Source organism: Harpegnathos saltator, unplaced genomic scaffold, assembly GCF_003227715.2.
Source record: "Harpegnathos saltator strain DR-91 unplaced genomic scaffold, Hsal_v8.6 scaffold587, whole genome shotgun sequence".
NCBI classification, from domain to species: domain Eukaryota; kingdom Metazoa; phylum Arthropoda; class Insecta; order Hymenoptera; family Formicidae; genus Harpegnathos; species Harpegnathos saltator.
The window spans coordinates 1,052,118-1,066,091 of record NW_020230412.1 but is presented as its reverse complement, the minus strand read 5'-3'; the positions used below and the strand labels follow the sequence as shown (position 1 = coordinate 1,066,091).

Here is a 13,974-nt window from a genome sequence, read left to right as displayed (position 1 = left end):
TCTCGTGTTTCTAGAGATAATTTTGGACCCCGAAAATTATGTATTACATAGTGTGAATAAATGTCTGCGCATGCGTAATATAAATGATAAAGAAGACATATAATATGGTCGATATTCATTATATTTATGCGTATAAGAAATTATATATATATACATATACGTACATATATTACTTGTTTATTTCAACCAATTGGGCATCAGTATCTTACCACCTGCAGGACGCATGCGCATGAGTTCAGGGAATCATAGCTTTCGTAACCATGTATTTTATCCTAGTTTAACAGTCTAGTAATAACATAGATGTCTGTGTTCTGAACACGCGCGGATCAATCGCAGTAATAGAATTGCGAGCTCGCCTCAATATTCAGAAATCGATCTTTCCCTCTAAAAGTCGATTTTCGCAAATCGATTCTTTTCTATTCGAGTTTCATACAAATCGATTTCTCGAACGTTGATTCCAGTTGAATTCTTCATTGAACGAAATAATATTGACGAATAAGTACATCAGCTGATTGAAACTCGATTCTCCATCGAGGAGGATCGATTCGTAGGAAAACGAGCGATTTTTGGAGGAAAAAGATCGATTTTCCAATCGTGGGTTTTTTTTTAAGCCACGGATCGTTCGTCCTTTCACGAGAACATCGAGGACACTTTCTCCTCGTTTCATTCATTTTCACTTACATATCTCCATAAGGATTTCGCATCTTTCTAAATCTTTCCCTCTTCCCTTTTTTCTTTTTTGCCGCGGAGAAACTCTCGCGTGAGTTTATTTGGAAAATTAATTATGCCGTGAGTTCCTCCGCGCGAGGCGCGAGAGAGAAAAATCATCTTGAAAAGATTAAAGGAAGCATCGATGATGTAACGTCGCGATTCTGCTAAATGAGGAAACCGCCGACGTATATCATTAACTGGTGATAAATTAAAAGTAGAAAAATAACGTAGACGTGCAAAACATCGTAGCTTATCGTCGATCGCTGATAGAGGATCACGAGGAAAATCGTCCGGGTGTCCACTACAAAGCGCTATTACGCGAATATAATTGATTACAATGAGTCACTACTCGCTACATATCGCGCGCAAATTTCTGGCGTTCGCGAAAACATCGTGTTATGAAATTCGAACGTAAGAGATAAGCGACGACTGAGCATAAAAAAGAGAACAAATCTGAAATTGCAGACGGAAGAGAATATGATACCGGCGGCAAAAAAGAGAAAAAAAAGAAAGAGAAAAAAACAAAAAAAGTAGCGCCGGAAAAGATGATATCGAGCGAGGTCGAGAAGAGCCGATAAGAGGAGAAGGGGGGAAGACACATGCGCGTTTCCCCCGTCTTAATTTGCACAAGACAAGATTAGAAGACCGTCGCCCGAGTTTGTCGCTGGTGATACGTTTCCGCCGGAAACGAGACGTAGAGAGAACGAGGGGGGAGGATAAGCGTCGGCCGCCGCGCGAACGGTCGAGTATAACGGGGAAGCAGAAGGGCAAAAAGACGAGGAGAAGATCCACGCGAGGAAGGAGAAGAAGCAGCCGGAAAGGAAGAGTGGTGCGTGTCGTGACCTTGCGAGTTGAGTTCCGCATTGCCGCGGCCGAACGGACACGCTCATACAGCCGGATGCCAGATCAGCTCTCCGCGATCGGGAATGACTCGAGCGTATTTTCGACCAGTTTAGCCGGTCAAGCGAGAATGCTACTTTGCTCGATCTCGCTCGTGTACAGCGATTCTTTTTCTTCCTGCTGCTACGTCGGCCGGCTAAACGCGTTTCATCGTCGAGTCATCCTCCGGCTCCTCCGAGATGGCCACTGATGTAAGCTGTGGAGGAAAGAAGGAGAAAAAGGCGGGTCGAATTGAATTAGTTGAGCCTAGCGAACCTTATACTCTCAGTGCGCTGCGATTAAATGACTCTTAAATTTGCTAGATAAAGATAAGAATGTTAGATAAAGATGAAAAACACGCAATTCCTCTTAGCGCTTTTATCCTGGTTCTATCGGGGAAACCCGATGCAGTTTCAGTCACAGTGCTGTCTGATGTGTATTTACGCAAACGTCTGCGATGTAGAAACAAATGTTTTAATATTTTACATGTCCGCAGCGATGTAGGTTAAATTACTTATGAACGTCTTTTTAGATAATTTTGTAAAACAACGCTATTTTCAATTTAAGAGATGCAAATGAAGATAATATATAATTATATTATCTGTAGATAAAGTGTGTGTGTATATATATGTGTGTGTATGAGGTTAGTTTCAGAACTTTGTTTGTATTATTATCTATTTGTTTATTTACGGGAGAAATCGTGTGATAAAAAGGAATACAAAAATAAACTGCTAGGCAATAATAATTACAGAACTTGCACAAATCCATATAATTGAATCTAGATAATAGCAAGTGCTATTTATACATTTGCAACAATGTAGATTAAATTATCTATCAACGTCATTTAAGTAGTTTTGTAAAAATAATACTTCTTGTCTTAAGAGGATGCAGATGAAAATAATACACAGAGTGTCCGGGATCTTTTGGGAACGAAAAATTGTGAAGATTAATCAGATCGAACTGAAAAGAAAAGTCAAGTACCATTTTACAAAAACCATAATAGTTATCAAGTTATTAATGATAGAAAATAACCACATCTAGAGGCTCTTTTAATTGATAATTAATAATTGAAAATAACCACATCTAGAGGCTCTTTTAATTGATAACTTGAAAATTTGCGTACTTATTTGCAAAATCGTAAAGGACGTTTTTGTTCAGAATGACGTAATCTACAATTATGTGACGGCTGTTGCGTTTAGCGACAGGTTCAAGATTCAGGGTTCAAAGTTCAATATACTTGTATCTATCGTTAGACACAATAGCCGTCATATAATTGTAGGTTAGGTCATTCTGAACAAAAAAGTCTTTTACCATTTTGCAAATAAGTACGCAATTTTCAAGTTATTAATTAAAAGAATCTATATATGTGGTTAGGTTATTTAATCATTACTAACTAAGCATTTTGCAATTTTACAAAATGGTACATGACTTTTCTTATCAGTTTGATTTGATTAATATTCACAATTTTTCGTTTCCAAAAAATCCCGGACACTCTGTATATTTATATTATCTATTTAAACATAACTAAACCATCTAGATAATCATCTATATAGTTTTATCCAGATAAGATCAAACATTGCCGATATTTTACTGGAAGATTTACATGACTTGAAATGAGAGAAAATGGAGTGAGATATATATAGAGGAAAAAGTACAAGCAGTCTATCGTGTTCTCCTTGAGCTGCAATTATTAGTTACGTTCAGCGAGACCAGAGTCCAGGCGTAAAGATATGTGATAATGAGCTCCACGCTGAGTTTATCGGCGTTGATGAAGCTAACGTTTGCAGTAAGGATCATAGAAAACTGATCGAAATTCACTAGATAGAAAAAATATGGCGTCTAAAGTACCCACTTTCATTTCTCTTTTTTCACCCGGGCGCTGAGCTTTCCAGCGTAACATAAAGTTCATCGATCGAATCGACGTCGCGTCGAAGACAATGAAGACGAATCTCCGTGGAAAAACGCGAACAATAATGATGGCTGGTAAAGCACAGGCGACTCGCAGAGTTCGAGGCTGTGTTCCGCGTTGTTGTGTACTGATGGCTTTATTGCAACTAATTACCCGCTTGCGGAAAATTGCTGCATTCTCGTCCAAAGCGGCATATATGAGAAAGAGGAAGCGTCGCAGGATCGAGGAGCAGAGGTAAACAGCGGAATGATGAATCGAAGCTCGACCGCGCTCGGCGAGGGACGGAAAAGGAGAAGGAGGAGACGCACAATTGCGCGATCACGTTAAAAGCGGGAAGACGCTTGTTCTGAAGAAACGATCGATCGGAATGGAGGAAACGACGTAGTCGAGCACACGACTGCGACGGAAACTCCTCGACCACACCTCTCACATCCTCCCCCCGGGTCGAGTGTCTTCATTGAGCAGGCGTTAACACGCGACGACAAACGAGCAAACAAACACATCGCTCGAGTCGGCCAAACATTATTCCGCAGCTCGCTCAGCTCCGTCTCAGGCTGCTTTCCGAGCTGCGCATAACGGAGCAACACGGAAGAGAAAAACGCGCGACCAGACGAGAAGATGCCGAAGAGACGGCGACGCCGAGCTGAACGTCGCCACGTGCGCTCGGTAGCAACAGCAAGTCGTTAGCAGAAGACGAAGAGAGACGCGCCTTTGACCTTGACAGCGCGGGTTCCGCATTGCTGGGTCGCCGGGCAAGGCAGAAGGGCGTCAAGTCGTTGCTACCTTTGGACTCGGGTAACGGCCGACCTTCAACTTGACCGCTCGACTTGAGCACCCTTCTCCTTCGCTTACGACACGTTGCCGGCGTGACCGCTCGCGGAACGCTCGCGTATAATTTTAGAAGCGGGGTCCTTGACACCTAGCCGCGAGACGACGACGACGACGACGAGGACGAACACCGGTGGCGGCGGCGGCGGCGGCGGCGGCGGTGGCGGCGGTGGCGGCCATTGACAATCCTCGAACGTGCTGTTTCTCTCGTGCTCATTGACTCGCGACGCCGCATGTCGTCGTACGTCGTCGCGCGACCGGTGAAATTTCGCGTGGGACGGGATCGCTGCGTGATCCACGTTTCCGTCGTTTCGCCAGCTGAACAGCAGTCACATGCGACGTCGAATTCCTGGGAAGAGTCGTCGATTATTTTGGAGTTCATATGTGAAACTCTCCCTTCCCCCTTCCCTCCCAATGGAAAAGTAAAGACTTTTGCATATAGAAAATCCGTAACCCGTAACCGTAAAGCTGTAATCGTAAAATCTGCTATCCGTTCTTAGTACCCCAATGTACGCATGCGCACAAAACTCTAACCTAATAAACTGAAGCTAAAAGTATTCACATATGATCTGAACGAGATAACATTCAAGATGCAACTCAGTTCTCGATGTTTGCCTACGTTTACGAAAAAAAACCTCTAACAAACGAAATTACCGCCGAGTAAAATATAGGTTATTTTGCATGGATTTTTCTATCGGTCAGCCGTAAGGCGTCAGTCGTAAAATTCCAACGTAACGTGGAAATTTTGCGATTACGGTTACGGTCTTACGGTTATAGTTTTTCACTTGCGTTGTTCCATTTGTACAACTACGTGTTGGAAACTTATGACTTTGCGGCTACGGTTGCGGATTTTCTACGTGCAAAGGCTCTGACGATCAATTACATAGACATCTCGAATTACAACAATTAATGATCAATTAATAATTATTAATCGTTAATAATCGATAATGTTATATTCTTGTAGTCTGTTTTTACTTGCGTTTAGCAGAAGCAATGGCTTCATGAATGCTTGATAATTATCGCCTGTGATTGGAGTATACTTTTAAATCCTTGATAGATCCAGAAGAATGTACTTTAATTAAAAGCGATAATCACTGGGCACTCACTATACTCACTTGTATTGAACGCAGCCATTTTGGCTAGCAGTTTGCCATCAGAATCTTTACGATATGTTTCTATATTTGTGTGTATTTTAATTATATTAATTAGCTAGAATTACCTAGAATTTACAAAAAATGTCTCTTCTCTGCCTTATAGCGATTCTCTTGATAGTTTATTTTTTTATTCCAAGACTTCATCAAGTAGAAATATATTTTTCTAAAACTCAAATAATATTTATCCTAAAAGTCTGTATTGTCCAATGAAGAGATCCAACATGGAAATTATATAATGAAATATAATGAAATAATAACCCCTTATAATGAGAAAATATCCCTTTTTCTGATAAAACGATCTGAAACATTCATGAAACGCTGAAAACGAATCCACGAGAATCGTGGCTCAACCCGGAAGCCAAGCCTAGCATTTTTCCATGTCGTGAAAACTTCATGCAGAAAACTTCATCAAGAAGACAGTCAGTTTTCTAATGACTTTGAAAGAGATTAGTGTGTCTGCCATATCATAGTGCGATCTCTTGATATTGCTTTATTTTTCAAATCCAAAAATCGAGATGATGTCTTTTCTAAAATTCGAACGAACTTTCGCTCTCATTACAGACGCTGCCTCAGGATATCTTAATGAATACTAAAGAAGAAGAGTGGAACAATGTTCTGTATGTCCAGAATGACGACGTGGTCTTGAGAGACCGTTTAATGACAGACGCGGCTCTAGGTGGACCTCGGCCGATCAAATCTGAGCATAGTTACAGCCTTCTGATTTCCAGTCCTCCTCCAAGCCCGGCTACGCCGGGAGGTAGTCCTCACACGCCCAACTCGGGCTCATCCTCGGGTACAGTTGATTCAACCACGGCGAACACAGCTGCCTGCATCGATTTTATCCACAACTTAGATCAGAAACCTCTCGAACTTCTTCGGAGCAGGGACGACGGTAAGATCACTTATATTACAGCATATAAATATTTATGCATACAGCTACCTATGTAATATCTATGAAAGAGTGACTCATTCTAGGTCATTCTTCTTCCTGATAAAGAGAACCGAAATATTCACGAAACACTCTTATAGAAAAGTATTATTGGCTGTAATAAATTAGCCAGTGATAAATTATTGTTGTTCAGTAATTTTAGTACTCGTCTGAGTAATAATAATAATTATCACTGGCGAATTTATTACACTAATCCTTTTCTATAAGGGCGTTATGGAAGTTCACGAAAAACGCGATTCCAACTTGTAGTCAACTTGAAGTAAAAACTAACCTCATTTATTTTATTATTAATATCAGGCTGGCAAGAAAGTCATTGTTGTTTTCTTCTATGTAAGTGAAAAGCGATTTTTACAAGATTATACAAAGCAAAACTTTATCCTGTAATATATTGTCTGTTTAATTCAGTTACCTTTTGCCATCTGTTCTATCTGTGGTAGCTTCATGATTCCGGCCTTATAGAACTTCTGGTCCTTATCAGTAAAAAACTGATCCAAATACCGTTTGATAACCTCATGAAAATCGAATTTTTTCCCCTCAAAGAATTTTGCAAGGAATGAAATAAATAGTAATCTAATGGTCAAGGTCAAGCGAATATGATGGGTGTGGTAACACATCCCACCCAAGCTGTAACAATTTCTGGCGGATACCCACGATATATGTAGCTTAACGTTGTCATGGTGAAAGACAACACCTTTACGATTCACCAGTTCTGAGCGCTTCTGCTTGATTGTTTCGTGTAATTTGTCTAATTGACGACAGTACAATTCCGAATCAGTCGTTTGATTGCGTTTAAACAGTTCAAAAAATATAATACCGTTGTAATTTCGACCGAACAGATAGCAAAATCTTCTTTTGGTGAATGTCTGCTTTAGAAGTGCTTTGTAGCGACTCATCACGTTTGCTTCACGAACTTTTTCGTTCCACATTGTCATAAACAATCCATTTCTCATCGCCAGTTAACATTCGTTTCTAAAACGAATCGTTTTATTCACGTTTCAAGAAAAAGTTGCTGATATTGATGCATTTGGTGAGATGAATTTCTTTGAGCTCGTGTGGAACTTAAATATCGAGTTTGTTGACATATCCAAGTTGTTTTAAGGGGGGATCCTGGTGCAAAAGTCTAAAAACAAGGATGTTCTTAGCAATTTTTTTTTATGCGTAATAAAAACAATAAATCTTTTGAGATATTGGGGATATATTGTACTATATTTGAAGTATGCAATCAAATTTTTTTGAGTACAGAAATTGCAATATTTTCGAAATATTGCAATTTCGAATATAAGGGCGGATGTCCAAAGTGTCCAAAATTTAGATGCAAATCGGCGATAGTAATATCTCTTCGCAGGAGTATCTAAAACAGAAAAGCTAAAGAGGTTTCCATTACTCATAGTTCGTCACTTCGAACCTAAAATATTTTTAAAAGGTCGGAAATTAACAAAACGGCGGACTAAAAAAGAAAAAATATAATTTTTACCCTAAAAATTCGTTCGTTTCTATTTAAAAAAATATTATTTAAACAAATTTTTTGTTGGATCGGATAGGTTCACCGACAAATGACACATGTTAGCTGTTTGTATGCACAAGGGCAAGTTGATTGGTTAAATAGTTTTAAAATAATCACGCCAATTCTGAAAACGTGATGTTAAGAAAAACGCAATAATAGTTTTCGATATGGAAAGATACTAGGAAAAACTGAGTTTTTGAAATCTTACCTCAATTTTTCATTAATTCACTATTCCAGGACCATATAACAAGCCGTCAGCTTTTTCATACATCTCGTTTTGTTCGATTAATTGCTATTTTCGAGCCAATTGAGCATTTAGTGCTGCTTAGGCTGCGATGTTTTTGTCGTTTTGTGCAGCCAAGGTCGATGCTATCAGCGAACGTTTTGCATGTCGGTCCAATTTTGATATCAAATTTGATATCAGGGTTTCTATAATCTTCAGAACTGCATAGTAGTCTTCGTTGAAGATGCCTGCAGTAATAAAAGCGGCGATCTCAACTATTTAACTATTTTTACAGTTATTCCCCCGAGTAGATATAAGAATTCTTACCCAAACGCTTCAGAAATATCTGCTGCTTATAACATCATTGAGCCTGCTAAGCAAAGGATATCGATACAAAAGACTTTAGTGCGGCCACACCGGGCGCTTTGCTGTGCTCTGTGCTGCGCGCAAAATGTGTTCCAAAAAACAAATAATACCTCGAATATGCAACTAGGGATCTAGCAGTACATTCTACAGATCGAAAACTAGCGATTTAGCAAAAAAAAAATCGATTTTCCCGATCCTCTACACCAGGATTCTTCTCTCCCTTAAGTTTTTATGTGATATGTTTAGCTTCTCAGCGATCTCCCATGTCATATAATGGCGATTGGATTCAAGTAATACTTTTATTTTGTCGTCATCGACCTCAATTGGCCGGCCTGACCTTAGTGCATTTTTCACAAAAAGATCTCCCAAACGAAAATAAGCAAACCAACGCTGATACTGGCGTTTTGTTAAGGATTCTTCACTATAGACATATAACTTTTGACGGGCTTGCATAGCGTTCTTCCTTTTGTGGAAGTAAAAAAGTAAAATATGACAGAAATCCTCGTTTTGATTTTTCATTTTTAACTCAATGCTAAACAAACAATTCTTTACCGAATGACGCTTTTTTTTTTTTTTTTAAGAAAGCTTGAAGTGTCAGCTGTCAAATGATATGAAGGTTATAAGATTTACAGTGAAGTTAGTTGCGTTTAATAACAAATAAAGCCATTTATTTATGAAAAATAACATGACTTTGTTGCCAACTTGATAGTTTCTCCTTATTTCGTAATGATTAAAAGCATAAGATGCCGATTTCGTTTACGTGGAATTTCGAGATTTTTTCTTTCTGTTTTTAACAGCGTGAAATGGACTAATTCTTAGATCTCCAAAAATATCGAGATCGCTCAAATCAATTTTTAATCAATCGGAAGCCGGAATTTTTCCACATCACGAAAACCTTAAATATCATGTTACACTTATCTTGTAATTTTTGTATAAACATAATATCTGGCCGATAAGTGTTCTTCCCTCTTTTGTTCTATTAATAATTTGCTTCATTTCAGAAATGGAGGAGGAGTATTATCCGACTATCTCGATGAACACCACCTCAAACCGTGGTGAACCGTCATCCTCGCTCACATCGTCCTCTACCTCGACCTCAATCCTCACGAAGAGCAGTCTAGTACCTGAAGACAACGAAAACTGTCCCGAAATCAAGGACGAGCCCATTAGCGAGCCGTCCAGTCCTTGCGCGCCTTGTCAGCCGAGTTGCGACACAATTGACGATAAGAGCACGATAACAATGGTGTCGCCTCAAAGTCTTCACCCGAACACCCGACTGCCACACACGAGCGACAGTGAGGAGGAAGACGAAGAATGCTATACGGTATATTAATCTATGTGAAACAATACCGTGCGATACAGATTTTTCGTGAGATAAAATCATGTTGACATTATATTAACTTTTATTCACGCCAGTTTTATCACGTTTTATTTGCTTCATCGCTCATATTGCTCATATCAGGACATACTCCACGATTCCATTTACTTGAAGACACAGGCTGTCCACTCTAGCATGAGCAAAAGAAGACAATAGACGAGAACGTAAATGATAGTCGTGAACGTAACACTGAATTTAATCGCAAATCTCAAAATATAGTAATTCTTTTATTGCAAACGTTTCAAAGTGCGGTAGTTTTCTAGTATTCTTCTAATATGTAAAATTAGGAACACAAATAGAATTCAATAGGGACTCAGACACGTTACGCTCCGATAATTTGATTCAACTATATACGCGAGTATCCACTGCTGACCGCCGCAATTGTTTGCTTCCAGCCTATGGACGTCGAGAACAGCAATGTGGTCGACGAGGAGAAAGGGACAATCTTGCACGCTTCGCGGCAAGGGTTGCCACCTACACCACCAAGCAGCGCAAGCTCTGACAGTGAAGGTGCCGCTTCCGCTTCCTGCTCGCCGGAACGTCGAGATTCTCAGATCTCTACGCACGTGCAGAATCTCAAAGGATTACTGGCGCCGTCAAGGCTTTATGTCACTACCAACACCACCCACACCACCAGGCAGCCTATTCATACACCCCTGATTTCCTGCCAACCGGTAAGACGCGATCAAGTTTGCCATCGATAATTGCGCGCTGATTATCATCAAGCGGATGTATTAATGCGACCCACGCAATGAATTACAAATAAATAGCACGGTAAACAGAAAAAAAATGAGGAGATACATTTTTGCGAGAATTCGCAATCGATTTGCGAGTAAAGATAATTGTGATAGATAATCTCACTTATTTTTAATTTTTTTCAATATCTTTATAATTCTTATTTAAAATGGTTTTCATATATTTTTTCACACGTGTTTTCTTGTTATTTGTTATATTTTTCTCGATCCTACATACGTTATCCTTGGTTTCTGAGCAGTATTGACGAGCGATTTCATAGCGAGGAGAAATTTTTATGCTATGACCGACTCTCGAGCTTGTTATTTTAAGTTATTTATGTGTTCGGACGATACGATTTTACGATTTCATGTACAATAATTTTTGAAAACTATTTTTCAACCTAAAAAGATAAACCGTTACTGATTTACATAATGATCATTTGTATAATGTTAATGCGCGCGATTTTGCATACCGTTACACCAACAAGGTTACCGGGCCTTCGCGAACAAAATTAACATTATTTTTTATGCGTGGAATTTTAATGCAACGAACGTTTTATTCTTGTCGTCGCTTGCCTCATCCACAGCGCGATGATCCAATTTTATTATCTAAAACTATCTATCTGATATATTAACGTGATACACTTGTGTGCGATCGACGTTACAGAAGGGATCAACAGGAATGTTGACATTGACGGAGGAAGAAAAGAGGACCTTGATAGCCGAAGGATATCCCGTACCTACGAAGCTTCCTCTGAGTAAACAGGAGGAGAAATCCTTGAAAAAGATACGGAGAAAAATCAAGAATAAGGTAAGTACATCACGTTAAAAGTTGCGCGCTTATGCATGTAAAGAAAAATCCTTTTTATATAGTAAAAATGTCTCGTGAAAACATTATGGTAAGTGTGAAAACATGTTAATTGAATAGAAAAACTTTTTATTTGATTTTTTTCTTCTTTTATTTCTTCTCTTATTTATAATAAAGGGCTAAAAATACAGTGCTTAATTTTATTGTAAAAACGTTTATATATATACGTTTTATAAAGCAGTAGAAAATTCAAGCGTATCTATATTTGATGCTAGATATCTAACTAAATAACTATACACTAATAACTTATCGATATGTAAATATATATTTAACCTGTCCCCATAGAAAACCGTCGAAAGTTGCACTGCATGCAAAATTTGCGCACCATTTGATTTTTTCTTTTTTAAAAATTCAATTAAGCAATTATTTAAAATAAACTTAGAAATCTGAAATAAATTTAGAGAATTAAAGATCATAGTAAATGATACTTAATTCATTTTGAATAAATCAAGATAATAATTTATTAATCCCTGATTTGAGAAACATGTTGATAAAAGACAAAGGATTGTTCTATGTGCATAAGTATAAGCATAAATATAAGCATAAATGTAAATAATCTTTATTTCCGTGATATATTTTATAGATATCGGCACAAGAATCACGGAGAAAAAAGAAGGAATATATGGACAACTTAGAGAGGCGAGTCAGCATATTAAGCAGCGAGAATTCATCATACAAAAGTAAAGTGAATGCTCTGGAGGACACAAATCGCGAATTAATGAAAGAAGTGCAACGTCTTCAGGCAATGCTGCATATACAACGTTCTTAGATTTATTCGCTTTATTGAAACAGCATAAATCCGTTTGATGGCCCATTAAAAATTAATCCTTAATCTCGATATATAATGCGTGTATCAATCTCGATACATAATGGGTGTGTTAAGCCTTTAGCCTTCTACTTTTAGCCAAGAACTATGACGTAATTTTTAGCCAAAAGCGTTTCGTGCTAAACAAGTTGACCAAGTTCCAACTGTTAATATATGGAGAAAATGCCTTTTACCAAAAATTATGGGGTTCGGAGCAAAAAGCTAAAGGTTCACTACGCCCGTTGTGGGTCGGGACTTGTACTGACCATTCTTTCGAAAAATTAAGTTCTGTCAATTCCGAGAAATTAAAAAATGCAAAATCTCGAATTGGATTCTAGATTACAGGAAGAATCTTTTACAAGCGCCAACACAGATCTATTCTTCTTGTCTTTTTTTTTTTCATTCTTACAATTCTCCTTTATGAGACTCAATAATCTTGTCCTTTATGAGACATCTATCTCTCCGTATCATCTTTATATCATAAAAAAGGATTGCATGGGTACCATAAAGTATAGTAACGATCATTACGTGTCCTTATGTCTAAGTCACGGAGAGATCAGAAATGTATTTTTAGGGATTAGTGCAATTTCTTTACATTCCTAGTGTGTCTTCCTACACGCAAGACGCGGCGGAACTTCCTGCGAGTCGCGATCGCGACTGCAACGTCGAATGTCGCGCAAGAACTACTCGAATCGTTCTTCCTGGCAACAATGTAAAGCTTAAAGCCAACATAGTATATACACCATTTTACGTCCATCGTCGCGTTCGATCGATGCGTTTTCGCCGGGAGTGCCTTCAATTTGCATTCCGTACTTCTTCTCGTCTGCTTCTGAATTATTCTCTTATATTTATTCCTCGGACGACAATTACGAGGTTACATTTCTCAGACTTTTCGGGAATCGACGAGATATCCTTAGGAACCACATGGACAGCGTGGTTCATTACTACGACGTGGTTATCGTCAAGCACCGCGTTAATTAGTTTTAATTGCGTTTTAAATGCACGTACATATGACACGAGATACAACACACATGATATATTTTATATAGCCTAGCAGAGAATGTGAAAGTATGATTATAACCGCTAAACTCCGAAAACCAACGTGAAAGTATAAACTTGAGGCAAGCCACCCGAGACCCGAGTGGATTTTGCGTTTGCGTCGTTATCGACGTGAGAATATTCAGTTGTGCGCGATTTATCGCATTATCACACGCAATCGCGACAGATCGACATATAGTGTACTATTTTTCTAGGATGCCAGCAGTCAGGTGGACATTGTTACATAACGTACGTAACACCGGCCCTAAAAGATTATCGGTTATGCACGACGACGACAACAACGATAATCTCTTTTTGGTTCGAAGCGGTGCGATAGGGATGTTCGCGGAGCGGAAAGTTCGCGGTTGTGTAGGATACATTTCGATATTCGTATACGATATTCGTATACGATGAACCACCTAATATTCGCGTTGCGTTTGCGAGTCGCCAGAAATCGATCGATGCGGCCAACGGCGGCAGCAAGGTTTTCACTATGGTCGCATAGTGCACAGACGGGTTAATAGCCGCAATCGCGTGAAGTATAATATTTTAGTATTAGCGTAATGTAACACACAAGAGCTATAACATTTTATTGCATACAATATGAAATATATGTTCTGCAAAGTTA

The 13,974-nt window shown here is 38.9% G+C and overlaps 1 protein-coding gene across 4 annotated transcripts in view; it reads left to right on the top strand.

Moving 5' to 3' along the window:
• CrebA (Cyclic-AMP response element binding protein A) overlaps window positions 1-13,974 on the top strand; it is a 94,241-nt gene extending 80,267 nt beyond the window's left edge. For all 4 annotated transcript variants that reach the window (XM_011147507.2, XM_025304021.1, XM_011147508.3 and 1 more), the window contains 5 exons: window positions 6,043-6,373; window positions 9,525-9,847; window positions 10,297-10,575; window positions 11,303-11,446; window positions 12,087-13,974. In XM_011147507.2, coding sequence (XP_011145809.1) covers window positions 6,043-6,373; window positions 9,525-9,847; window positions 10,297-10,575; window positions 11,303-11,446; window positions 12,087-12,272 — 1,263 coding nt within the window. In that variant the 3' untranslated portion in view covers window positions 12,273-13,974. The remainder of the gene's footprint in view (window positions 1-6,042; window positions 6,374-9,524; window positions 9,848-10,296; window positions 10,576-11,302; window positions 11,447-12,086) is intronic.